The following is a 27,596-nucleotide window of genomic DNA, read 5'->3' as shown; positions in this document are numbered from 1 at the left end:
CGAGTTTATAATTAAAACCGTCCACCGCTTACTGGACTCCGACTGCAAGTCGGCCTCTCTGAGTAGGACGGCTTCCTTAAGATTAATTTATTTGGAATTTGGACAGGTATCTGTGAAAGATATCCTGTAAGTAACAGAGACGCTTAAGAGCCCCTGTAAATTGTTTTCTCCTGACACCAGTTAACCTTTAAATTTAGCGAGTTAACGCGCTTTAAACCTCGCGGAATAACGAGTGGGAGGGACGCGAGTAAGTTTGGAAAGGTGCTGGAAGGATTTGAGTCATTGATGAATCCATTTAACAATAACAAATAAGATTTAATGAAATTCAAAATAGAAATACAACAAACGATCCAACTTAAAGCTATCTTATCTCTAAATTCTAAACGCGGGAGAGAGAGTTTACATAAAACAACTTGGAGATCATATAGCTCATTGATAGCTCATTGATTGTGAGAAATGATGTTCGATGTCTTCTATTTAAAGTTCTTACTTTTTCCATAAGCACATTATTTCAGGTCTTTATTCTTCTACTTAACAATCAGGCACTTTTATTTAGAGCAGGACTTGTATTATATCTAATCTATGTGGAGAACCCAATTTCACTTCTTCGTAGGATGAAGCTTCTAGGCGAACTCTTAACTATTCATTGGAGAATTCAAATGCGAACTCCGGGAGAAGCCTTTTCTATAGCTCTTCTTCACTCTTAAGGCTGATGGCGAACTCTTCGATTTGGGCGCGATGTTGGATAATATTCTTGGAGTTTACCCAATCAAATTACCACAATCTTAAATCATATCGGGGTTGAAAGGGGTAGAATCGCTTGACATCATTATAACAAAGTTGACGATAAACGATCTCCTTAACGGAAGCTAACTTCCTTTTTCGGGGGGGTTAAAATCTTCCCTTTACATAATTTATAAATTTAAGATATATCTGGTCCTCTTAAAGTTAAGTTATTACCATATCTGGTTCGGAACATCATTTAACAACAGATTGTACAAAAATTAGGACCTTTGGTGTTTATTATTAACAGTTTGATGAAAAAGGGGGGCAAAATGACATCATTGTGTTATCAGTCATCACATCAATTTCTGTCAACACTTTCTTCTACCAACTGCGTAGTTGTGAAGTTAAATAATTAACATAATTTAATAATAATTTTAACAAAATATATAAATTTTAAATTCAACCCTTAAGAAATCAAAAGGGGGAAAGGGGGGCCTCCTGACCTCACAAAAACAAATAAAGAATGCCGTGAAAGTCCAGCAACAATATTGGCAGCTTTTCTTTCCATTTTAAATGATTTAAAAACTGGATAAACAGGGAAACAGTAAGATATTTTTTTTTGTATAATTTAGGACATCAATTTGCTTTTTCTGGCCTACATACATTATATAATATTATGTACTAATTCAAAATGAGATAAATTATTAACAAGAAACGGGAAATAGATTTCAAAATGCTTACTTCTAACATAATAACAACCGTTTGTTAAAGTTTCAAGCATAATGATAAGCCATTCTCTCATTGGTTAGTTGAGTGGCTATATAGGTTGAAAAAGTAAAGGTGAAGTTTACACTTTTAAAATGACTAGTAGTGAAAGGGTCGACACAATAAAACGTCATTTGATCCCTAAATGTAGGATAAATGAAAAAAAACAACCGACCATTCCGTGTAAAAGGTAAGTCTAATTAATTAAAATTTTAAATTTTATTAATTTATATGTATGCATCGTATTGATTAAATAATTCATTAACATTGGACTTTCAACAATTCTTTTCTTTTGACTATTTAATCCTGACTATTTAAGAAAACCATAGTAATAAATCGATTAAAATAAAAAATGCTATATGTACATCAAACATTTATCTAAAATTAATTTTGTAACAAACACTAATATAAAACTTAGGTGAGTTTATGATTTTATTATGGTTAATAAATCGATATTTAAAAAAAATTGACTTAAACTTGGAAAACTTCATTTATATAATCTTTGATATGAAAACCATTTATTCTATCTCAACGAGAAATAATATTTGTATTAATTATCATTATAAAGTCCTTAGAATTAAAAAAATTCTAAGCATTTTTTTACACAAAAACCTGCCTAACCTGCAAGATCGCAATCGTTTGAGAATTAATTCATTAACCGAAATATGAAATTTTATTTTGTATTTGATTGGTAATGATCGTGAAATTTTAATAGAACCAGTAAAACATGTAGCCTTTCAAAATTAACTGGATTATTAGGTTACCTAAGAAATAATAGGTATTATTAAGGTAAGCATATTACTATCATTTTCATAATCTCAAATATAATTTTTTTAGCTATTAAATATCTTAATATTTATCTCTAATGCTATTTTTTCTATATATGAATAATTTATATTCAAACCGAAATTATTTTAATCTAGAACTTTCTTGTTTTGTCCTATTTTACATGTATTTATTATAATATTCTTTTATCTCGATTTTTGATGGTTGGAGGTGTCTGACGATATCTGATTTCTTTCTGATGCAGAAATGAACCTGTTGTTCATAATGGCAAAACTTGGTCATCTACAGCAAGGTTTCTAAACTAAGGTCCCAAGGGCAAATCCGACCCGCGAACATATTTGAGACATCACTTATAAATGATAAAAATAAGCTTACTCTTTATATAAGTGAATTATAAAAATATTAGTGGCCCTCCTACCTAAGAAGTTATTCGCAATTTCGCCTTCAATAGATAAGTTCTGGCACCACTGATATAGAGAATAATTAATAAAAATACGATTTATCATATGTAATAAAAAACAGAGATCGATCAAGGGTGAACGATTTCTTCTTAAATGATTTTATTTAAAAATGACAACCTTTTATCACATATTTTATTCATGTATTAAGTCAGGCGTGGGCATCTTTTTGTAATAAATGGCCATCCGACTCTATTTTGATGATATCAGGCCTAACATTAGGAAATTATAGATTTGTACAGAAAATGTGAATATTATGAAAATTTTCAAATTTGTTGCTTTTGGCCATATGCTTTTATGTTCACTGAACGAACACATACTTATTATAAATTTTCTATAGTGTAAATACGTTAGGCCCTAGAAAAAATTCGGAGGGACATCAGGTTGCCCATGTTTGTATTAACTATTTCTAATTGACGGCCATTTTCGTGCCCGCAAGGCGCAAGGCATTGAAAAAAAAAAAAAAAAATTACATTTCAAATTGTTTGATTTGAAATGTAATTTTTTTTCCAATTCTTTCCTCCTTGTGGGCACGAAAAGGGCCGTCAGACAGAAGAATATTTAAAATTAATGTGTTTACTACAATAACGTCTTTAAAAACTTTTGATATAAATTATGAATTAATAAATTTGACTAAACATTGTTATATATACTTGTACTTGTATTTCTTAATAAAACAAAATTTTATAATTATTATCGGATCTTTAGTTTGTATTTGGATCGGAATTTTGGTTTATTTTTAAGTTTGTTATTTTCCTTCTTATAATAAGCTCCCAATACGATATGGATAATCCATGTGCAATTAACCTAATTTTTTCTTACTTTTAATCGTACACTCAGCGTGCTAACTTTCGTATTTTGTTGCATAATACATACGATTTACAGTACCATGAAGTATCTTAACATTAATTAATATGAATATTTCTAAAATTTTTTCAGAATTCTTAATTTTAGAAATTTCCATTTTTGTTGAAGCACTTAGTTGCAGCATCATATTTAAATAAGTAATATTTTTATTCGATTAAAGCTATCTTTATTGTTAGCAAAAAAAAAAAAAAAAAAAACAACATGATACACGAAAATTTCCATTTTGATATACAATCGTAAACATCGTTTTACGATTGTATCGTTTACAATAATATGTCATGTTATGCTTATCGAGAACAAATGCATCAGTGGAAAGCGTTTTCTCTCATTAATATAATATGGGTTTCATGGGTTTCAGGGAATATATATACGTGTATATATATATTTATAGCAACGTTAATTATTGGTAATCACAAAAGTTAATACAAATTAATTGTTTAGAACTTCATAAGAAGTAAGTCAGATGAATCGAAATAAATTTTAGAAAATTAAAAATATATGTGAATTATGTTATTAATAATTATTAATAACATAATTCACATATACAATCAATAACAATCATTCACAAACATTATTAATTATAATTAATAAGTATATTTTTTCTGAGAATGATTGTTTTCTAATATTTTTGTGTCTTCTTAAAATAGGCGTACAGTACGCGAATTCTTTTATAAATAATTAATAAAAGAATTTTATGTATTGTGTTGTTGCATTGATATACAGAGGTATAACTTAATTTATATAAAAACAGTATACGAGTAATAAAATGCAACTGTTTTTTCTTCTTTTTTTTATTTTTTGAGGATTTCCTCGATCGTGTTTTGCATTTGAATGTCACTTCTGCGTTATACTGTTTATATCCGTGGTGAGCCTCGAAATAATTTACAGAAAATTACTAGTTTGTCTGTAGTTGGATAAGTTTGGGATGGAACGGCTATGAACAATAGCATGAGACTGAACTATTTAATTAAATTAAATTTTCAAGAATTTCACTTAAATCGTGAAAAATAGATTTGGATAAAATTAATCATATCGTGTAAACTTGCTTAGATTTTAAACATTAAGTAAAACGTACAAAGTTTGTTAAGTTCGAGTAGCTATATTTTTAGAATTTTTCATAACAATTTATTAAGTGAAATCTAATAATTACATTAGCATAAAGAAAATTTTGACAATTACTTTCAAAGTTGTTCTGAATAGAGTAAATAGAATCTAAAAAATGTTGGAAATATGGGTAAAAAAGAATACATATACTTGTATAAATTTCTTACAATAAAATAAAATTATTGAATTCTTTGTTATTTAATTTATTTATATTTTTTCGAATTGAATATTATTTTAGCGCAAATTATTTAATTTTTTAATTTTATAATTAAAAATACTGTACATTCCCCTATTTGATTCACATCCATAAATCACAAAAAAATATAACTTATTTCAAAGGCTCCAGCTTATTAAATATTTACAATAATATATTTAATTCCATTTACATACATATTTCATTTACATTTTTCTATTTATTATTATGTACTGATTTCCAAATAATTAAATATAAAATATATTATTAAAAAGTTATCATAACTTATTATTGTTATTTTTAGATTTTATTGCTTTTCATTTTTATTTTTTCTGTTTGTAAATATTCAATTTTGTCTAATATGGATTTAATTTCATTTTGAATTGATGCAATAGTTACAATTCTATCAATATTCTGCTGGAAATACTTTTGACAATTTTTTAGACTTTGTGGTACTAAAACTCCAAACCACTTTAGAGGATCTTGTATTTTTTCATGAGATTTTTTTGTATCTTTACTTTCCTTTTTAATCTTTTCTTCTTTCATCTCTAATTCTGAAGTTTTTTCAATTAATTGATCAATTTCATTATTTTCATTGTTTAGAATTTTTTTCCTCATGTAGTTTTCATTAATAGTAGTATTATTTTCATTCTTTCCTGTAATTTTTGAATCAATCACCAAATATGATATAAACGAATAACCATCATTAGATTCTTTTCTTGCTATTACATGTTTCAGTGCTGATATTTCCTCCATACTAAATTGTAAAGAACTAACTCTAGCATTACCAAGGCTATATCTAGCTTTAGCCATGTCAACATAAGCATACTTCATTAAGTTATTCATCTCGTTCCTTTCTTCCATCAATGCATCCATGAGAGAAAATAACTTTAATAAAAGATTGTCAATTTCTTTACATGTGTCATGATAAGTATTCATCTCCATAGTTTTTGCATTTTATTTGCTAATGGGATGTTACATAGCATGGAATTCTTGAAAAATTACTTTTTTATAATTAAAATGTTATATAGGTTAATTAGTTTTGAATTGTTTTAATTTACACCGTCTGAAACAGACAATCATTTTAATGTTTTTCTTTAATTACAATTACCTTGCCCTACCGCAGAATCCATCGTCCATTTTAGCGCAAATTATTAAATTTTAATATTAGACGTCAAAATATTTTACAGTTACAGTTATAATACCCGGACATAGTAAAACCGGTCTAATACTTAATCATGTTTTTTATTTTCTTTAGCTTCTTCTATGCAAATACTTCTAAATCATACATAATTTGATTAAATCTGCTGTATAAGTAATTCTTTATCAATACTTTAATTATTCTTATCGTGATTTCATACTTTAATTAAAATCGATTAGTTATATCTTTCCTAAAAGTGGAGAAAATAATGTTACATTATGTAATTGACTCGTATTTAAAATAGCTTAAATCTTGCGACATTGAGATGTTTTACTGTATAATAAAATTTACATCTATTGTCATTCAAAAAATCTTATTTTATGATCCCTCCAATTTGAATATTTTTATTGTATTCTATCAGACAAAATTAAAAATTCGTCACAGTCTAGTTTTTTATTTTTTATTTTTTTAACGAAAGGAATTTTACTAGAAAGAGCCACTTATTAAAATTTCTAGTGTGTAGATTCTTAGGCATCTTAAAGACTAACTGATTTTAAAGACTGGAAGTCAAGAATTTCAATATTCCCTGAATACAAATATTCTGTTAGAACAAATTTGAAAATTATATATATATACAGGTATACCTCTCCTTACGTCGGTAATTGGTTCCAGGAGAGGCGACGTAAGGAGAGGTAAATTACACAAGTAAATTCGACGTCGTCGAATTTACTTGTGTAGTTACGACGTAGGTCGAAACTACGGTGGAAAATGCCAATAATGAGCACTTAAAGACCGCTAAATAAGACAGACGACAACACAGAAACACAGATGTTTTCATGTTTCGTTCTCTAGGATTTATGATGATTATATTAACATTTACTGTAAATGTACGTATTTTAATATGATTTTATGTGCTTTTAACGCTTTTCTAGTGATATTACGACTTCAATATTTGTGGCGGACGGATGTAAAGTCGAATAAAATGACTTAAACTTGATTTTTATTTTTCCATATACTTTTTTGACAAACGACATATAATCGAGAACGACGTAACTCGAGGTATACCTGTATATAACTCATTCTTTATTTTGTTCGTCAAGGACGAGTGAGACTATCGTGTAATTCACTAAAATGAATGAGGAAAGGGAATAATTTCATTTCCTTCGCTAAAAATTGTAAGGATCAGCATTAGATTCGAGTCTGGATTTATCATGTTGGTGGAGAAATGTCTTGCTGAGAGATTCTACTGTAGAAAGAAAAATGAAAGCTTTGCATATATTTTAATGTAATCAGTCATAACTCGAGCAAATACTGTAATGAAGTTTTCTTGAATGAATTTAACCTAATTATATACGAAAGAAAAACTTCATATCCTCTCTCCGGATTTAATGTTGATGTAGATCTACATTCAAATGTTGCAGTTAATTGCTGTTAATATTTTTAGAATTATAAAATTAAAAAATATTTAAGTTGTCACTTTAAACTTGATTTATTTTATTCCATATTAGACTGATTTTATTTGAAAATTCTAAAATCTGTTTACTCATAATCGTATCTAAAATAATACTAGAGTTTATAAGCGTAGCGGACAAAGTTATCTCGGACTTCTTTTAATTAAAATGGATGAAGAGGATCTAAGAATTATTATTATTATGTTGCGAATGTCATGCTCAGCTGATACTGGTGTCAAGTGTAAAGTCAAAGTGTAGCTACTTAAACAAGTGAAACATTAAGCTGTGTTATTGGTATGTGTGTCAACATCTAGAAACTTCCTCACAATGTGACATGTGTTCAATACAGCTTTCTATAGTGCCATATACAGTCAAACCTGTTTTTATACGGTGGATAGGGACCGCATTAAAAAAAACGCATAAAAAATCGCACGAAACTTCACGAATGGCTGTAAAAAATAGTTTTCGCAACACAATTAAAAAAATATTTTTTTTATGCGGTCAACAGGGACCGCATAAAAAAAGTCTCACATAGAAAATAACTCAAAACCGTACGAAATAGAATTTATTAACAACAGATGTCAGCACTTGACTGCATCGTCTGGTCTATCGTCTGTTTTACATATTTTTGTCCAGGTGGTGTTTTGTTGACTTAAAAAGTAAATTATTTCATTTTTCGCATATTCATGCAATAATATTACTATAATAAGTGCATTTATGCTATAATAAGTTTATTTAGCTATAATAAGTCAACGTGAGACATGACGAATCGCACGAGACTAGTCGCCAACTATACCGCACAAATAAAAAATCGCACAAAAAAACCGCACAAATAAAAAATCGCACAAAAAAAACCGCACATAAAAAGAGCGCATAAAAACAGGTTTGACTGTATATGTTTTTATTAAGGTTTAATGTTTCTAGACTTTTGTGTAGTGTATGTGGTATAACACCGTAGAAGAGAGGACAATAGGCGCAATAAATCCTTATCCATCCTCCATGTCTGTCTTATTTCTTGAGCGAGCGGAGCGTACTTGTTGATTTTTTCAGTGTAGGAACAATTTTTATGTTGTTAGTATTTGGAACAGGGTTATCTATTATATAAGCGATCTTACTGCATTTATCAATGAGAGTGGTGTCAGGTACATTGTGATGAATTGTTTTATCTGTTACGGCTCTGTCGTAGTATATTTTGTGTGTCATTTTGTAAAACTGCCTGTGGAGTATATTTGTAGTATGGTACCTGGATGTTTAATAATCTGTGTTTGTGTGCAAGCTCTTGGCTTATTATATTTGCTGATTATGTCTATGTAAATAATCTGTTTGTGCTAAGAGCTTGCAACCAGGTTATATATTGTATTGTTTCTGGCAGAATGTGGTGTTTTCTGCAAGAGTGATTTGTTAGTAATGTTATGTTTCAGGATATGTTTTCTTTAGTTTTTAGTGTTTATGTTTATGAGTTGCCACTCAAGACCAGATCATAAACACTAAAAACCCCTCAGTCTCTCCAAACAGATAAGGATTACCCTGAAGAACTCGGCTTCTTCTGTACTATTTTAGATGCGGTTTATTGTATTTTGCGGGAAATCGAACATATTTTTAGACACATCTAAAAATTCTCTAATTAGTCTCGGAAGAGGGGGACCTAATTCTTGCACACGGTGAAAACGGGTAAGATCGACTATAATCTAATAATCTTAATCTTTGCTATCGTTACTTTTTGCCCGAGCAACACCGGGCTCATCTACTAGTTTCTAATAATTTTCTAATCAAATATGAATAAGTGCCGAAAATTAAATTTGAAATAATAGCAAAAAATAAATTCGGTATAAGTGAATGTATTTTATATATTTACATTAATTATAGATTAAGATAGTCACTCTCTTGTTACGTCACTTCTTTGATACACGTATACAAAATGTATGTAAATATGAATTAAAACAGGTTTTGTTATCATTTTCATTTTATTTAAACTGTTCAATTATCCAGAAAATTATAAAAGTGTGTTAATATATGACTACAATACAAAAAGTAAATATCTTAAATTTATCTTTGTATACTAGTACATTTATCAATTAACAGGACTTATTATACTGGAAAATTATGAATGCAGATATTTAGTCTTACAGATCAGAAACTAAATAAAAAATATCATTTCTGATCTATAAGACTAAATATCTGCATCCATAATTTTCCAGTATAATAAGTCCTGTTAATTGATAAATGTACTAGTATACAAAGATAAATTTAAGCTATGATAAAGGACACAAAGACATAATAATTAAAAAGTAAATATATTTACTTATGAAAAGACGGTTTTATAAAAAAATCAATTGCTAATTTTTAAAATCAGTGTTTGCAAAGTTTTTTTTTTATTCACAAATTTATTATCTAAATTTCCTCAATAAAATCTAATGGTTTCTTTTCACTTTACATAAATTTTGTTTATTTAAAAAAATTAAACAATTTTTCCTTTAATTTTTCAAAATAAATAAGCCTATTTTATATTTTGCTTAGAAATTATTGCAAATCCATTTAGCTAACACAATATAATATTATTAAGTTAGTTTTCCCTGTTATAATATTGTTTAATACACTTTTTATTCTACAAACGGGTTTATTCTGGACTTATCAAACATTCAATAACGCAAACAAATACCGTATTTTCGCGGAATGACCGGCATGCCGCATATAAACGGAAGAGACCAGCATACCGGAAACCCCGGGGTTACCGACATGCCGATTAAACTACGACTAAAATATAAAATTAATCAGATCAAACAAAACTAGTTGTTAATTAAACGTTGGAGAAAACATTCTTTTGAGTACAATAAAATAACATTCTAATTTGAATTAAATCAGGAAGAGAGTTTTCGTCTACAAGACAAAACAATTAACGACTTGTTGCCAGTAGTAATAGTAATAGTTATTCAGTGTGGGCTACACTGACCATCTACCTTAACCTTAAAGATAATTTACAGCGAGTTTCTTAAATTTAATATTTATTTTTGCGTTTTTGAATAAAATAACAATAAAATACACATAGACACTTTCGGAATTCCATGGGCATTTTACGTTGTTAGAAAGAGGACAAAATGAAGAAATTAAATATATAATCATAGTTTTTGATGTAAAGCTGACAATTTCACAGTTTTAGAATAAAAACTCGTTCGCTTTTCGTGACGTAACTTGTTCTTTTTTTTAATGTGCCCCTCTAAAGAATGTTGTATAGCCTCACTTAAACCAGCATGCCGGCATTCCCCAGGATAAATCGGCATGCCGGTTTTTAGCATACAGAAATATCTGATTTCGGGTCTTCCCGGATAGACCGGCAATCTGGTCATTTCGCGAAAATACGGTATATTAACTTGGAGAAACGTAATCCAAAGTAATAAAACCTTCAAATGTGCGGATTCTAGCTAAAGTTCTAGGGTTTATTACTTTGGATTGGGAGAGTGTTTGGTAATAAAATTATAGATTTAATAAATAAAACAATTATCATAGTATTCGGTGCGGATGACAGGCTTCAGTGTATTTTTATGTAAATCCCAGGTGAAGAGGCATCAGGGAGACTCGCAGACAATAACCACACACCTCTAAACTTACATTCTGAGCTCTTGGACGTAGCTCAACACGTAAATAACAGAACTACTAAGTAGCCATTAGTCCAAAAAGCACTTCATCGCACGCATGCTAAGGACTGTTGACAAAACTGCGTCAAACCACTGGCTGGCCCTCTCCTTCTCCCACACTGGGATCTTCAAAAATCCTTTCTTAGTGTACATTCTCATGACGTACCCTAACTGTGTACTAAATTTCAACAGTTTGTGCTCTGCGCTTATTATTATTATTATTATTATTAACTCATCTCGATTATATTATAAGATATCTTTGACTAAGTTCTAAATGGTACTGGTTTAACAGTATTGTTCGTCTCTTCTGGAATCTAAGAGAGATTTAACGAGCAATTATTTACTATGACATCGTCACAATGCCGGACTGCAATTTTTAATCATATTTTTAATTTATTTAATTTAAAATATGCTCTCCACCTCAAATTAGTAGTGGCTTGTCCCTGTACTTTTCCTGTTAGATAGATGAAGGCATAATTCCACTGCCTAACACCTTTCAAAAAAAATTTTTTGAATTGAAATAACGAGACTTCCGGTTTTCATCGGACGTTCATATATAGTTAATTGGGGTCTCTTGCACTTAAGGTTTCTATATCCGATCTCGTCTTTCATCTATCTAACTCAGTTCTTGAGATTAAGGAAAGACAGACGAACGGACGGACAGATGACAGTGGAAATTTATAGGTCTACAATTTTTCAAATTACAACTCAAAAACACGTATCGAAAACATAATATTCTGTTGCTGAACTTCAACAAATTCAAATACGTTTTAAATATTAGTGTTCATAACGAATCCATATTGTACCGTGACTTCCTTGTGAAAGTTGACAAGAAATTGTGAAGTTTTTGTGTGGTTATATAAGTGAAAAAAATACGAATGTTTACATTTATGCCACTGTAGAAAGTACAGGTTTCTTATTTTGAATGATTTTTAAGTTACTTGTTTAATTTGTCACTTTGAAGTGTTTTTAAATAAATATGTTTAACCCTTTAAAATATTTTTTCATCTTATGTGTCACTTTTTCAACGAGTTATTTATGTCAGTCCTTTGTTATGTCACTCTTTCGTTATGTCAATCTTTTGAAAAGAACTAATTTACAGCATTGTAAATATCTATAGTGTCTTGTAAAGAAAAAGATTATTTGGAATTTGAATATTATCATGGAGTTGTACTGTACATATTTTTATTTGAGAAAATACGTAGTAATGGTTACAATATACGTCGATATAAGATAATATTTTGGTTGTTCAGACATAAAATTATTGTAATTTAATCTGTTTAAAGGAATAAAATTCTTGGTATACTTATAATTGGAGTTTTATTTATTATTCAATTAACACATCTAACATATAAAAAATAATTTAAATACATAGATGTCCTCATTTCTAATTATTTTGGTTTACCTTTTTCAAATGTAGGTCATCAGTGACTAATGCTGTATTTCTTCTCCACTGCGAATTGACCAAAAGAAACTGTACAGCTGTAAAAATATTTCAGAATAATTTTTTTAATATTTGTTTTTTCATTTATAATTTTGAGTTAAATTAAAATTGATTAGTTTGTACTTTTCATTGGGCTTAAGTTCGCGGCAGTTGTAACTGCATTGTTTTTTATTTTGATTATAAAAATCTTGATTGAAAATACATAACTCAATAACCAGAAATGATGTACTATTAGTATAAATTATTATTTATGCTTGAATTTATTATAAAAATTCTTTAATATGACATTATATGTCAACAAGAAACTAAACTTATTGTTGCTTTTAAGATAATCAATGGAAATTTGATTTAAAACAATGGCATTTGAATAGAAAAAATTAATTTCTAGTAATATATAACAAAAAACCTACATTTGATTTGCATTAACGAAAACGAATAGATCTATATAACAGGAAAATCTGACCAAATTTTTTCTTTATTTTTATAAATAATTTTTTAAAAGATAAGAAGTAAAATGTTTTCATGTGCATACAGCACTTTAAAGTACTGTACCTTGCATTTGATACAAATCAGTATAATTAAAATTTATGAGGCTTTACTTTATTCTATTTCGAAATATCTGATCTTATAATACAAGTAGCAATAAAATAAATCTTATTAATATTCATATAAATTAACATAACCCATTCATCTTGCATAATTAAACAACTTTATAAATTGTTTATTAACTCAAGATCTCAATGAAGATATTTTATGTAGGTTACCTGGAAATACTTAATATTTACAGGTTACCTACATTTTTCAATATTCTATATAGGTAACTTTAGTCGCATTTTTTAAATGAAAATAATTCCTTCTCGCATAGCGCATATAAATTTTCCTTGCAGATTTTACTTAATTTTATCTTACTTTCCTTAAATTAAAATTAAAAAAAATTGTTTTAATAAGTCGAAAAATAGGCTAACTACGATTATTAATTCGTTCACTGATATTTTGTCTTAAATTTTAATATATTTTTAATGAATATTTGATTTTAATTTGCTTAGTTTTTGTTTAGAAGAGTTCATACATTTCTCTAAAATAAAGTAATCAAACCCGTACAAAAATACGAGCATAATTCCACAAATTATATGAGAAATTAATTGGTTCGACATCTATAATAATTTAATTATATAATATTAATAATTTATTATAATTTCCATTAATTTACGGAAAGGTATTTAATTTTCAAACTGCCAATATAGGTCTTTTTTAGCGTTAAAAAGATTACTTTTATCTTTGTTTTAAGGAAAACAAATGAGATTTTAAGAAAAAAATTATAAGTATGTGAAAATAATTGAAATAATACATTCATGAGTTAAAGTGAAAATAATTATAAAACTGTATAATTTTGTATAGATACAATTAATTTTATTTGGAAACTTGAATTTACATCGTGTCATACATTTAACTTACATTTAAAAATATTTTACATATATTTAAATGTATTTAACTGGGACACACTTTTTAAAAATATGTCAACACTGCTCTTAGAAATGAAAGGTAAAAGTAAGGAAAGTAAAAAATGAAAATACGAATACAGACATTTTTTCGCTTTTTTTAAGGTGATAATTATAAGATAATAATTTAGGAAAAATTTTAATTAATTAATTTTTTTAATCAGTAACTTTTGGAGCTATTTAAACTATCCAGTAGCGGATTTTACTTTAGGCTCACTAGGCCCAGGAGTGCGAGAGTTTGAGGGGTACAAAAATTCAAAATAATAAAATAACAATGAATAAAAATGAAACAACAATTATTTGAAATAAATGATAATAATGAAAAAATAATTTTACATAGAAACAATTCATAAAGGAATTAGTGCAAATTAAATGGGGACAAAATAAGACATCAGTCGAATAGTATTAATATATGGGCCTAAATATATTTTGTACGAACAGAATGGTAATAATAATGAAAGGTTTCCAATAACAGTACCCATATCTAAAAATCTGTAAAAAAGAATTATTGTAGAATTAAAATTATAAAATAGAATCATTCGGTACAAAAGTGGCACTATTAGCTTGCCTAGTATTTGATTTATGTGTACTGTACAGTACAAAGGTTATCTTACGTAAGAGTTTATCAAACCAAGTGTCCAATCTAACATATTTTAAAAATTCTTTAAATTGTGTGCTGTTTTTTTTAACTCTTTCCACTTTGTGGGCACTAAGAGGGCCTCTTTTAGTAGGCCCATTGTGGGTTTGGCCAGGCCCACAATGGGGCGACCGGGTGGTGAGGGACGGGGCCCGACATATCCAAACGGACCACTCCCCGAAAAATTCCCGGGGATTATTCGACCCGGTCGGATTCGATCCCGGGTCCCCCAGAGCGGTAGGCTGTCACCTTGACCGCTCGGCCATCCGGCCGTTTAAATTGTATACTGTAGAGGAATAAACAATTTTTAAAATGTGTTAGCAACTCGATGTGATAAACCCTTACGTAAGATAACTTTTGTTTTTTATAAATCAAATACTATAATATAACGAACATTAAAACGAAAACCATATAAAGAGTTTGGTTATTTTAGCCTACCATTATCACATTTATCGCGATACTCGGATAGTACGAAACGGCACAAATTCAATGGTCAAGTAGACAGGAACTGAAAATATCTCTTAAATTTTAAAGATAACATTAGGAAAAAATACGATAACTCTAAGTCTATCATCATTAATATTTGAAAAACGATCCGTAATTTTTTTTAACTCTTTCCGTCCTGTGGACACTATGAAGGCCTCTTTTTAGCAAGCCCATTCGGCCAGGCCCACAATGGGGCGGCCGGGTAGTGAAGGACGAGACGCTTGAGCGATCTGCCGAGGGGAATGCATCCCAGGAAAGACTTTACATACTGTGTAAAAGCTGGCCCCTATTTAGGCGTTACTAACGTGAAGGAAACCCGGAAAACTGCACGTGACCAGCCTGTTGGCCATGTCCTAATCCACGACCGACTACTGGAGTTCGGTACTCCGCTCGGCTACTGGAGGGCACTTATTAGAATTAAGAAAGTACCATTCAGAAATGAAAAAATCGAAGTGGCTGCTACCTGTCTCTAATGATATAGCATGTCTATTTCGCCCTATATCATTGACGCAGTAATTAAGAGAATGTAATATATATATATATATTTTTTTTAATTATATATATTTTTGTAAGAATTATATTTAGTTTATTATTCTGTTAATTTTTTGCTAATAGATGGCGCTACGTGTAAATTAGCAAATTAAATGTGGCTAGAAATTAATTCATATACAGAAATCCAAAAGATATTTTGGGGTGAGATGTACGGCATTATCTAGGTTAGAAATATGTAAACGTAACTGGCGAGTTTCATAACAATTAGTCGAACGGCCTAGGAGTGTATAGCGAACAAACAAACATCCTCATTGTATATAGCTAATGAATATAAAATCAATACATTGATTGATTAATTAATTAATTATATTAAAATGTAAAAACGTATCAGAAAATTGCAATATTTATATTTCGAAAAATTTAATTTTTTATCCTATCTAATAGTCTTTAAAGTAAATTTTATGAGTTTATAAACAAGATTATTACTTTAAATGGTATCTGTTTATTCAAAATTTGTTTATTTTTATCTCTTGTCACATAAGTAAATCTCACATGGCATAAGTCATGCCATGTTAGAAGAGATAATAATAAATCTTAATTATTTCATTATTTTATTATAATGATTAGAAAAATCACATTTAAGTAATTAGCATATCCTATATTCTAATATAAAAGAATAAGTCCCTTATTCTTTTATATTAGACTGCTTGACTACGGTTGTTTCTGGTGAAGAAAATTAACAGTCGTAATTTTGGATTTATTGAGTGATTTTTTTTCTGAATGTTACGGCTAATACATTTCCTGAGAAAAGAAAGACATTTTTCCCAGTTTCTCAAGATTCATCTTCTAGAAATGTGAGAATGCGATCTCAGAATAAAGACGAAGGGTTTACCCGGCAGAACAATTGATTTTTTCATATATTCAAGCTGAAAAAGAAATTGATGTTCAGGAATGTATTCGTTTTTGCTTAAATTGCACATTTCTTCTAATCATAAATTACAAGTTCTTTTGGAGCGACAATCAAATTATCCAGGCGTGAGTAGAAAACATCGATACAACACTTGTAGATTTGGAGTCTCTGATCTCGGTACTTGAAGAGGATAAGAAAAATGGTTACACTAGCTTAAACAATAGTAAATTATTCGAAGACATGAAAAAGTGTAATCTAAACTTATTTGAGAGACTGTTAAAATTGGAGGATAAAGAAAGAAGAAATAACATAATGATTTCTAGTCTTCCAGATGAGGATGCTGTTTTGGTGCAAAATTTGTTTAAAAGTCTCTGAAGTAAGTATTAAGAAGGCTTATAGAGTTGGTAAGTTTTAACATTTACAAAAAACCCTTGCTATATACTGATGAATTCGGAAAATAAAATAAAAGTTTATAATAATACGAGGAATTTAAAAGGTACTAATATCTTTATAAATGATGATTATTCTGCAGCTATTAGAATGATAAGAAAGAAATTAAGATTATATACTAACGAATTTCGTTTAAAAAGAACTAGAAAAATTAAATTACGTTATAATAGATTAATAGTAGATATCATTTATGCGTATAATTTGGATGGCAAAATCTACCAGGTTAAAGATGATGAACTTTTTTGGAAGTATAATTTCTAATAAAATCTATGATGACGAAAATGTCTGAAAACAATGTCTGTAGTGAACTTGAGGATAAGTTTAAAATATTATTTTATAATATAGCTGGTTTAAAGAATGAATCTGACAATACAGAGATCTGGTATTTAATTAATTCGGCAGAGATATTTTGTTTGGTTGAAACATGGTATGATAATGATAATGTCGAAACTTTATTTGATAGAAAGTTCAAAATATTAGTAATAAAAGCTTGTAGACAGTATGGTGTTGGTAGACCAAGTGGAGGTATTATTATTGGTCTTAATAAAAATATTTGTGTACTGAAATGTATGTTATATCAGTCTAGAGTTGTAATAATGTTATTAATAGATCTAATGGATATTAAAAGTATCCTTTTAATTGTTTCTTATATTCCTCCTGATGATAAGTATAATACTTTTTTTTTCATAGACGTACTGGATATTTTGGATTGTTTTATGTGCAGATTTTAAAATGCTAGAATGGGACAACCGGATCATCTCTCATACTATGTATCTGATAATTTTAATAATAATGAACTTTTTACAAGAAACTTCAAAGACAAAATTTCTAATTATCGTGGAAAATTGTTATATAAGTTTTGTATGGATAATGAATTTATTTGTTTAAATGGCACTCTCATCAGTGACAAATATGGAGAGTTTATTTTTTTTTCTCATAATGGAGCTAGTATTATTGACTTTTCATATTGGTTTCAAGTAATTTTTTTTTTGGAAGAAATTGCTTACTTTCGAATTCGAATAAGCAGTTTAATCTCTGTTCGTATAAATATCTTTGTCGTAAAAAAAAATGGTTATTATCAGAATCTGAATAGACAGCCTAAAACATTTTGGTTTATTGTCAGAGAAAAATTCAGAAAACTGTTTGGGTTGATGAAATGAAAATTTTACATCAAGAACAAGCAGGTTTTAGAGAGAGATTTTCTTGTTTAGACCAAATATTTATTATAAATGGGTTAATACAGGAACAGCTTAGAAAGAAAAGAAGAAAATTATATGCGGTATTTGTCGACTTTAAAGACTCATTTCACAGCATAAATCATTCTAAGTTGTGGGCTGTGCTTAAAAAAAATGATGATCAGTAAACGTTTTTTGAATTTGATAATGGATATTCATAGAAAGGCTACTTCAAGGGTAAAAAGCATGAGTAGATATACAGAGTCGTTGTACTGCAAGGTGAAATTTTAAGTCCTATGTTATTTTCTTTATATGTTAATGAACTTATGGATCGTATCAATCTGTCTGGTCTTCCGGGTTTGTCTATTTCTGATGATAAAGAGATCCATATATTGATGTATGCTGACGACACAGTTATTATAGCAGATACTCCAAATTTGTTACAAAAAAAATAAATAAATATTTTAGCAGAATTCTGTAAAAATTATGATTTAAAAAATTAATTTGGCTAAAACAAAAATGATGGTATTTAGAAAAAGCGGAAAGGTGTCTCATCAAGATAAATGGTATTATAAAGGTCAATTACTGAATTACTTCAGAATATATATGTTTAGAGTACCGTTTTCATCCTCGGGTTTGTTTTTATGTGCAAAAAAACATTTTTTTTTTAAAGTAGAAGTGCAATAGGAGCTATGTGGTCTTTATTAACAAAATTAAAAGTGCCTAATTTTGGTACTTATATGAAATTATTTCATTAGTTAATATACCCTGTGTTGTCTTTACGGATCTCCTATCTGGGCGATGAATCACTTCCAAGAATTGGAAGTTATTCTTTGTATGTTTTTCTTCGTCGGATTTATAAACTTTCCAGATTGATTCCATGTTATATGTATCATATAATAATTGCAATTGGATTAGCAATTGGATGTTCTAGAATTTCAGTTTTGTTTATTAAATTAATAATTAAGTTCTGGATAAGAATTTTGGAAATATCAGAAGATCGTTATGTTAGATTATGTTACAGTAGAATGTTTAAATTAAAATCTAATGATTTTAATGTCAAGTATAATTAGACACACTAAAGAAAATATTGCATAATTCTGGTCTTAGTTTTCTCTGGACGTTACAGGAACCAAAAGGTATTTGTCGATAATTATAAAATCTTATTGTAAACAAAGTAAACAGAGGGATTAGTCTGAGACAGAACAGAATGTTCATTGTAAATTATATTGTTCTTTTAAGTCTCATTTTTACTCAGAATGGTATCTTAACTCAAATATTAATTATTTTGTCAAATGTACTTTAATACAATTAAGATTTAATCAAAGTTCTATAGTATTATTTAATAAGAAAATCTGTATTAATCCCAATGAAAAATGTCCATATTATACTTCAGGTCAAAATGGAAACATCTTTTTGTTTTGTAATAGATATATCATATTTTTTTCTACAATCATTATATCTTAACTTCTACGATGGGAAGATGTTATTGCCTTAACTTCTGCCTATGAGGATGTATCTCGAAAAATTGTATCGTTTCTGTTTGCATGTTTTAAGTTAAGAATATAATTATATTTTTGTATATTGTAAAATTTGTTATATTATGATTTGTGTACTAATAATAATGTTCATACTAATGTTTTCCCCCTTGTAATAGACGATAATATCTAATACAATACATCAATAATAATAAATATAAAGGAATATATCTGGCATATTATTTAAATGAAAATAAAAGAATTAGTGTTTAAAAACACATAAATCAAGTTATTAATAAATAATTTTAAAATAATGCGCATTTATAACAAATACATCAGCTATGTTTAGAAGTTAATTAAATTAAAACAGTGTTCGAGATCCATTGGCTGAGAACCACTGATAAAGGTACTATAAAAATTATTTATATTGTGGTTGTATTGTATGTGTGTGTGATATATATATATATATATATATATATATATATATAAAGTACAGACCTTTAACATTACTTTTCGTTTGTACAGATAAGAGTGCTGTCTGTGCTGCATCTTTGATGCAGCACAGACTTGTTAATGTGCCACCAAAATTGTGCGAATCGCCAACTCAAAAAGATTGCGAACACTAAATTAAAACAATTGATTTTCTAAATTTAATTTAAAATTTTAAAATTTAAATCAAATAAAATTGACAGCAAAATTTTAATTATGAAAAACTTACATTTAAACAAAATTTGGTTTAAATTAAAATTACGCTTCTTTTTTCCAATGATTTATACTTGATTTCTTATATTTTCTTTTAACTCGATAACTGATTTTAATTATTATAACGATAAGAGAAGTGTTTATTCCACAGCATAATATCAAGTAAATCAAAATTATACATTTTTTTGATAGAAATAAAAAACACATTTATACGTATTGTAAATATGTATAAATAGACTTTTTAAAATTTTATTTTTGACGTATCGAAATATTTTCTATGTACAGTAAAGTATATTTTTTGTAATCGTGAAAGATTGTAAATCATATATCGTTAGGATTAAACATGCGTAATTTTGAGAAACCAAACAAATTATTAAGATAATATTTTATGAAAATTTGACGAAAATGAAATTTTATATGAAATTATGTATGTATGTATATATGTATACAATTTTTAATTATTTATTTATTTGTTTTATTTTAGACAAGAAGCGTTAAAATGGAACGGATGGGGATACAAAAACTGCGGTGTGCATTTAGAAGGTGGTGGAAAATATGGCATGTTCAAAGGAGACAAGTAAAAATTTGTTTTAAAAATATAGAAAACAATGATTAGCTAAATATGTCCGTGATTTTTATATAAATTATAAGTTATTTATTATGTATATGGCGTTTATTTGTGTTATGCAATTATATTTCTAAAAATAATCGCAGAACGTTTGAATAATGATTTGTCAAAAAAATTATAAATATTTCGATATTTGACTTTTGAACTCGATTTTTTTTTTCTTTCCTCCTTACACTAAAGGGTCTTTTTCTATGCCTTTCATGGATTCGGCCACGATGAGAGCGACTGAACGGTGAGAGAGGGGCCGACATATCCAGGACAAAATGTATTATCATCGAACTATTACGTTGTGAAATGATTCTTCAGATTCATGATAGTCAATGCAACGAGCAATTATTTATTGTGACATCGTCATAATGCCGGGCTGCAATTTTTAATTTATTTAATTTAAAATATATGCTCGCCACCTCAAATCAGTAGTGACTTGCCCCTGTACATCATACTTATCCTGTTAGCAAGAGAGTCATGTCGGTCATCTATCTAACACCTTTCAGGAGGAAATTTTTGAATTGAAATAATATGATTTCCGGTTTGCTCCGGAAATTCATATATAGTTAATCGGGGTCCCCTAAGCTTTCCATATTTCGTCTTGGTTTTCATCTAACTCCATTCCCGATATTCAGGAAGGACAGACAAAAGACAGTAGTAATTTTTAAGTCTACAATTTTTACAAATTGCAGCCCGATAAAATAGTTAAAGAAAAACATATATAACGAATGTCTATTCAATATTAATGAATATGAAATTTATATTCCTTAATAAGAATAACAAAATTATCAAAATAAATAGTCAAACCTCGGTTTTCGAACTTAATTCGTTCCCAAAAGTTCTTCGAAAATCGATTTGTTCAATTGTTTCAATTGATCGATTTAAATTTTAATTAATTAATTTTGATTTTACTTTTAGTTTCAGTTTCGGTATAAAGACCAGAGTTTTAATTATTATTTTATTATTTATTATTAATTTTATTATTAAAACCGCATGTTTGACTATATTTACATAATCACGTAAAAATTAACTTATTATTAACTAATGATTTAAACTTTTTTAGATATCACTTCAGTAATAAAATATTTCCTGATTTTCCAAAATGGATGAAAGAAGTGTTAAATGTTGACTTTGATAAACGTGAAAACGGCCAGGTAATTTTTATATAAAGATAATCTTTTCATTTCATTATAATAAAAATATGGATAATCATTAACTTGAAATAAATAATTCTCAATTTGACTTAAGAGATTTACTAAAATTTTACTAATAAGTAATAAATGAGTTAATTTGTAATTAAATTTTTGTAGCTTTCAACTAAGTTTATTACGAAAAAGTGTTAATAAAAGTGTAATTCATTAAATCAAAACACAGGGCTAGCTAAGTATGATAATTAATATAAGTTATTTATATTTAATATATATAATGGTATCCTTTATTTTGACGAAAAATTTTTTTGTCAAAATGTCTGCACCCATCCACTAAATTTTTTACATTCGGTCAGAATTACTCAAATACAAAGTTTAATTTCGATAGGATGACATTAACTGTGCCAACTTGAGAGTGGAGCTTGAATACGAGGAATGATTGGCGTGGGGATGTTAAGTAAGAGTAAAAAGTCAATAACTAAGAAATTTAGCATTTTATAAAGGTTTTGATATAGTAGTTTCTAACATTCAATTACAAGATTAGAAACTACTGGGCATACTTTCTTTTTTGCAATCAGGATATAGCCTTCGATGGTCTTGCACACAACGTAATGCAAACTCCTTTTGTTCTTAATTCATAGTCAATAATCCGTGAAAGTCTTGCAATAATTTAACAGCTCTTTCAGCAGAATCATTTACAGCTTTTAACATGTTAATTGTCATTTGAGCTACTAAATACGAAGTGTTGTTTTTCTACGTTGAAAGACATTCCTGGAGAAAACTTGTATCCATTTGTAGCCAAGGAAATAATTCTCTACTTTGAATTTATACAAAATCATCAATTGTTTTCTCTAAAATGAGAAGCAAATCAATGAGACAAGGTAAATAAAAGTATGCTACTCCAGTAAAAAGAAATTAAACTTGCCAAATAATTTGCTATCCATTCCTTCACGCAGAGGAATAAATTTTCTCCTCATAAATCGATGATCTCTGCCCAAATTGACCAACATTTTACTTTTGGTTTGAAGGTCAACATCGTCATCAAATAGACATAGAACTGACAGTTCATCAGATAAATACAAGTTTGGCTATGCTTCTTTAAAACTGCTGAAGAAATGGCTGTATCTACCACTTCATATGAATTCAACGACTTCAAGAAGCAGAGATCCTGATTACGGGCATTTACAGCTACACTGCACTTAAAAGAATTATCACATAAAGCTTCCTCTTTTCTGATGGATAGTTTAAGTTCTGACCTTAGAGAAACATTTTTAAGAATAAATTGCTCTTGCCATCTATCGAGCTTGATTCATAGCCTTCTCGCTTTTTCTCAAAAGATCACGCACTCACGAACTACAAGATTCACTTTCTCACTTAGGCTATAGTTAGTTTAACCTCTTGTAAAATAATACAGCCATCATTTCTCTATTTGACGGCAGTTTGCTTCCAATTATTTGGCGTTTTACGTTCCCTATCAAAAACACACTATCCTTGAACTGCGTAATTCATACGACATAACTTTATTGTAAAGGCGCACAAATACATTTAACACAGCCATAAACCGAACAAACTGACAGTGCTCCACGTGTAATGACCAGTCCAGCCGCGGCACGTCGAGATTTGTTTTTGGCACATTGACGTTAAAGTCGGCACGGGCTAATATTCATCGATCGCCAAGAAATTAAATATGGACATGTTTTTGAGTGAAAGGGGGAAAAATGTGCGGTGGGCGTTCAAAAATTTTGAAGTCGGAAAATAAGGACACGCTAATATATATTTAAATACTATCTATATCTACAAAAATTGACCAAAACAAAGAGAACAGCAACATTAAGTACAATTTGGATACAGTTTCCATACGTGTTGTTTTTACTCAGTTCAATAACCGTTTTTACTTTCCCAGCTCTTTATATATAACACAGGAAAGTATGGCGATCGGTCAAAAAATGAACCCCAAGATTTTTATATTTGTGGACCAAGAGGACCTAGAAACGTCGAGAAATGAAAAGAAATTATGGGATTTTTTTCTATATGTATGAATGTTTGTGTATATGTGTGGGAGGCACATTTTTGTTCACCCTCTTTGAAGCTTAACTCCTGTGCTCTTTGTCGAAAATTTCTGAAATTTTGCAGGAGGTTTATTAGAGGGATTGATGCTATCAAATTTTAGTTAAAGTTCAACGGGGTGGGGGAAATAAAGAGGGGTCGTGCGTCATATCTCGAGTAGGATCGGACTTATTCGAATTGTAAATACTAATAACGATTTTACTTGTTATTAGCATTTTCAGTTTTTTATAAAACACATCCCTACCCTCAAAATTATGCCTTTTGCCGTTTTATAATAATTAAAAATATGAGAAGTTTTTAAATAAAATATACAGATGGGGCCAAACGCAGTTTTAAAAGTCGGAGGGAAAGTTAGGCAACCCGTTGCTGGACTTTTTTATTCAATTCATCGATATTTTGTGAACATAAAAGAGACTGACTCTGAAACCATCTAAATACAGTTGTTTAATGTGTTAATTCACCACATTACTACAGGTGTGGTGACGATATATTGCGTGCCACATTGGGCACGCGTGTCCAATGTGTCACACACCAATATATCAAATTTTGTTTATTTTGAAATGCCTAGATTTCAGTTTATTTTAATTCTACTTTTTTCCTATTTTATTTATTTATTTATTTTCATTTTTGAATCTTTCTGTCCTGTGGGTACCAAGGGGGCAATTTTCCTGTCACAAAATTTAATCTAATTAAAGTACATTTATATTTGCTTTATTTTTAAAAAATTAGTCGCTCGAATATAAAGCTTTGTTACAACGTAATTTTTTTTAAAGTTAAATATATCTATGTATAGCTACTTTAGACTCGGATCCAAAAAGGGTTCCCGGGTTCGAATTTCAGTGTCGAAAAACTTCCAACTCAGGAAAAAATCGAACCCGGCTTTAGTCTGTCTGCGATTTGCAGTCCTTTCCCTCACCGACCACATTGTGGACCTGCCCAATCTAATGATAGGCATGGTATAAAAGAACCCTTTTAGTGCCAATAGAGCAGAAAATCAAAAATACTGCAGATTGATAAGATTAGACATCGCAATAGTGACGCACTCAAGATTTAATCTTGGGGAGCCGAGCTGAATGGATAAAAAAAGCTTTTTAATGCGAATTCAATAAAATTTTCAACTTGTGTGACCGCTAATTCATAAGTAATATAGAAATAGAACACACGGCATAATATAAATAAAAAATGAATTTTAATTATGAAAATATTTTTGAAAAATTCACTAGTATTTCTTTTTCTTTTATTTTGGAGGCGCCCAGGACCCTTTGGCTCACCCCCTGGGTGCGCCACTGCGATGTAACACGTAGGCGATCTCCCAAAGCGAAGTACCCTAATAGAACTTTTATGGGAAACTGTTTTGTGTGTTGGAAACATGGAAAACTCGGAAACTCCAAGCGGCTAGCCCGTTGACGAGGCGCAAATTTACTACCAGTGTTCAGCGGTAATTTTAATAGCATTATCCGCTCAGTCATTGGTGGTCGAGTTAAATTGAGGTGGGGAAATAGTATTAATGCTAAGTATTCAAATTTTGTGGCGTTATGATAGTTTGTTTTTACAAAGTAATAATTCTTCTGAAAATGTTTAGGAAAATTATCATTTGCTATCACGAGAAAATTATCAGCAAAATCAAAAATAATAATAATTGAAATTTTATCTCCTACAGAAAGAATCCCGATGACTAAATGCAGCAGAGCGTCGATTATTCTAGTTATTGCTATCACAAAAATAGTTACCCACGTAGTCTTTTCCAAGTTTATATTATAGGCTTACTTGTTTCCATATAATAGATTCTGTTTGTTTTTTACTCCTTATATAAAAATTTGGATTTATTGTTGAAGATATGTAAAAGTAGACGAAAAACTTAAATTAATACACTATAAATCATTTTAGTATTTTCTTATCATTTAAATGCACTTTCCTGAATTACTGACTATGATTTATCAGCGATTTTTTTCAAAATTCTAAATGTTGAAAAATATAAGTTAAAAAAGCTTAATTTTATAATTTATTTTTTTAATTGTAAATGCTAATAACGAGTAAAACGTTTATTAAGTCCGCCCTTCTCTATTTTTTCACCTCTTGACCTTTAACCACCAAAATTTAACAGCATAAATGCCCTTTATACACAAACTACCATGCCAAACTTCGTTTCTTAATCATTACTCATCCTGAGATATTAAACGAAACGCCAACACACACATGCACCGAATTTTGTCTCTTTTTTGACTTTTTGAGGTTCGGGAGATCTCAAAACGTAAGGATTTACAAAAAGTTCGGAGGATCAAATTGGACACGACTTTAATACTTTCTCTAGTTATGTATAATAGCCAGGAAAGTAAAAATGAATGCCTTATTGCATGTAGAGATGGTTATTTAAAGAGTAATAGTCTCATTCATTCAATTAATATTTAAAAATTATTGATATTTGATTTATTAATTGAAATAAATATTAATTTAAAAACTTTTTACAGGAATTAAGTTTCGAAGATATTCCTCCTCCTATAATCAATGATGAATTTATGAATGATTTGCTTTCAACTAACATTTCCTACAGTTTAAATGGAAGTGACAGACACTTTCGTTGTCACGGTACGTAGAACTTATAATCTATATATATATAAATAAGAATATTTGTTTGTTTGTTTGCTATGCACACCTACGCCATTTCGACCAATTGCTACAAAACTCCGTAGTTACGTTAACATACTTCTAACTTAGATAATATCATAAATATCACCCCAAAATAATGATTGGATATAATGATTGGATATATATATATATCCAATTAATTAATTTCTGTACATATTCTCTTTGCTGGGTTTACATGTAGCGCCATCTATTTGCAAAAAGTTTAAGAAATTAATAAACTAAATATAATTCATAAAATATATATATTTAAAAATTCTATCTATTATATTCACTTAATTACTGCAACAGGTAGCACATAACACTTGTCTGTGTGGATTAGAAAAGTCTGTGAAAAGTCTAAGTATTTATTTTCCACATCTAGCAACTTGGGTTTTTTTCATTTCTGAATAGTACTTTTAATAAGTTTTTAAGCATTAACATTTGAAAAGAAGCAGCAATAAAACGAAATTATTGTACGTAGGTTATTACGTACAGTAACTCTAGATAAACATATTTATGATAAGCGTAATAAATAAGCATAATTCATAGTCGCATATACTGTAATTGCTAGTCCACGAAAAATTATCCATAATTTTACCGGTTTGTGATGAAAAAGTTGAGAAACACTCCTACACTATTTCAAGTCGTGATTTATAAAAATGAAAGAAATGTAGTTTTTTACTTTTAAAACGATTTTTTTGTGTTTTTTTTTCTGTCTTATGTGCGTTAAGAGAACTTTTGTAA

At 29.0% G+C, this 27,596-nt stretch overlaps 1 protein-coding gene across 2 annotated transcripts in view; it reads left to right on the top strand.

The window, feature by feature from the left end:
* The first annotated feature begins 1,416 nt into the window (after positions 1 to 1,416).
* The window catches only part of LOC136981558 (alkyldihydroxyacetonephosphate synthase, peroxisomal-like), a 48,710-nt gene continuing 22,530 nt past the window's right edge, over positions 1,417 to 27,596 (top strand). The window contains exons 1-4 of one of the 2 annotated variants that reach the window (XM_067277879.1): positions 1,417 to 1,681; positions 20,881 to 20,973; positions 22,076 to 22,166; positions 26,696 to 26,813. In XM_067277879.1, the coding sequence (XP_067133980.1) occupies positions 1,587 to 1,681; positions 20,881 to 20,973; positions 22,076 to 22,166; positions 26,696 to 26,813 (397 nt within the window). In that variant the 5' untranslated portion in view covers positions 1,417 to 1,586. The remainder of the gene's footprint in view (positions 1,682 to 20,880; positions 20,974 to 22,075; positions 22,167 to 26,695; positions 26,814 to 27,596) is intronic. The other variant, XM_067277887.1, reaches the window with a different exon arrangement.

Source organism: Centruroides vittatus, unplaced genomic scaffold, assembly GCF_030686945.1.
Source record: "Centruroides vittatus isolate TY-2023 unplaced genomic scaffold, ASM3068694v2 contig_1168, whole genome shotgun sequence".
NCBI classification, from domain to species: Eukaryota; Metazoa; Arthropoda; class Arachnida; order Scorpiones; family Buthidae; genus Centruroides; species Centruroides vittatus.
The sequence above is the reverse complement of the archived record's forward strand: the minus strand, read 5'-3'. Positions and strand labels throughout refer to the sequence as shown.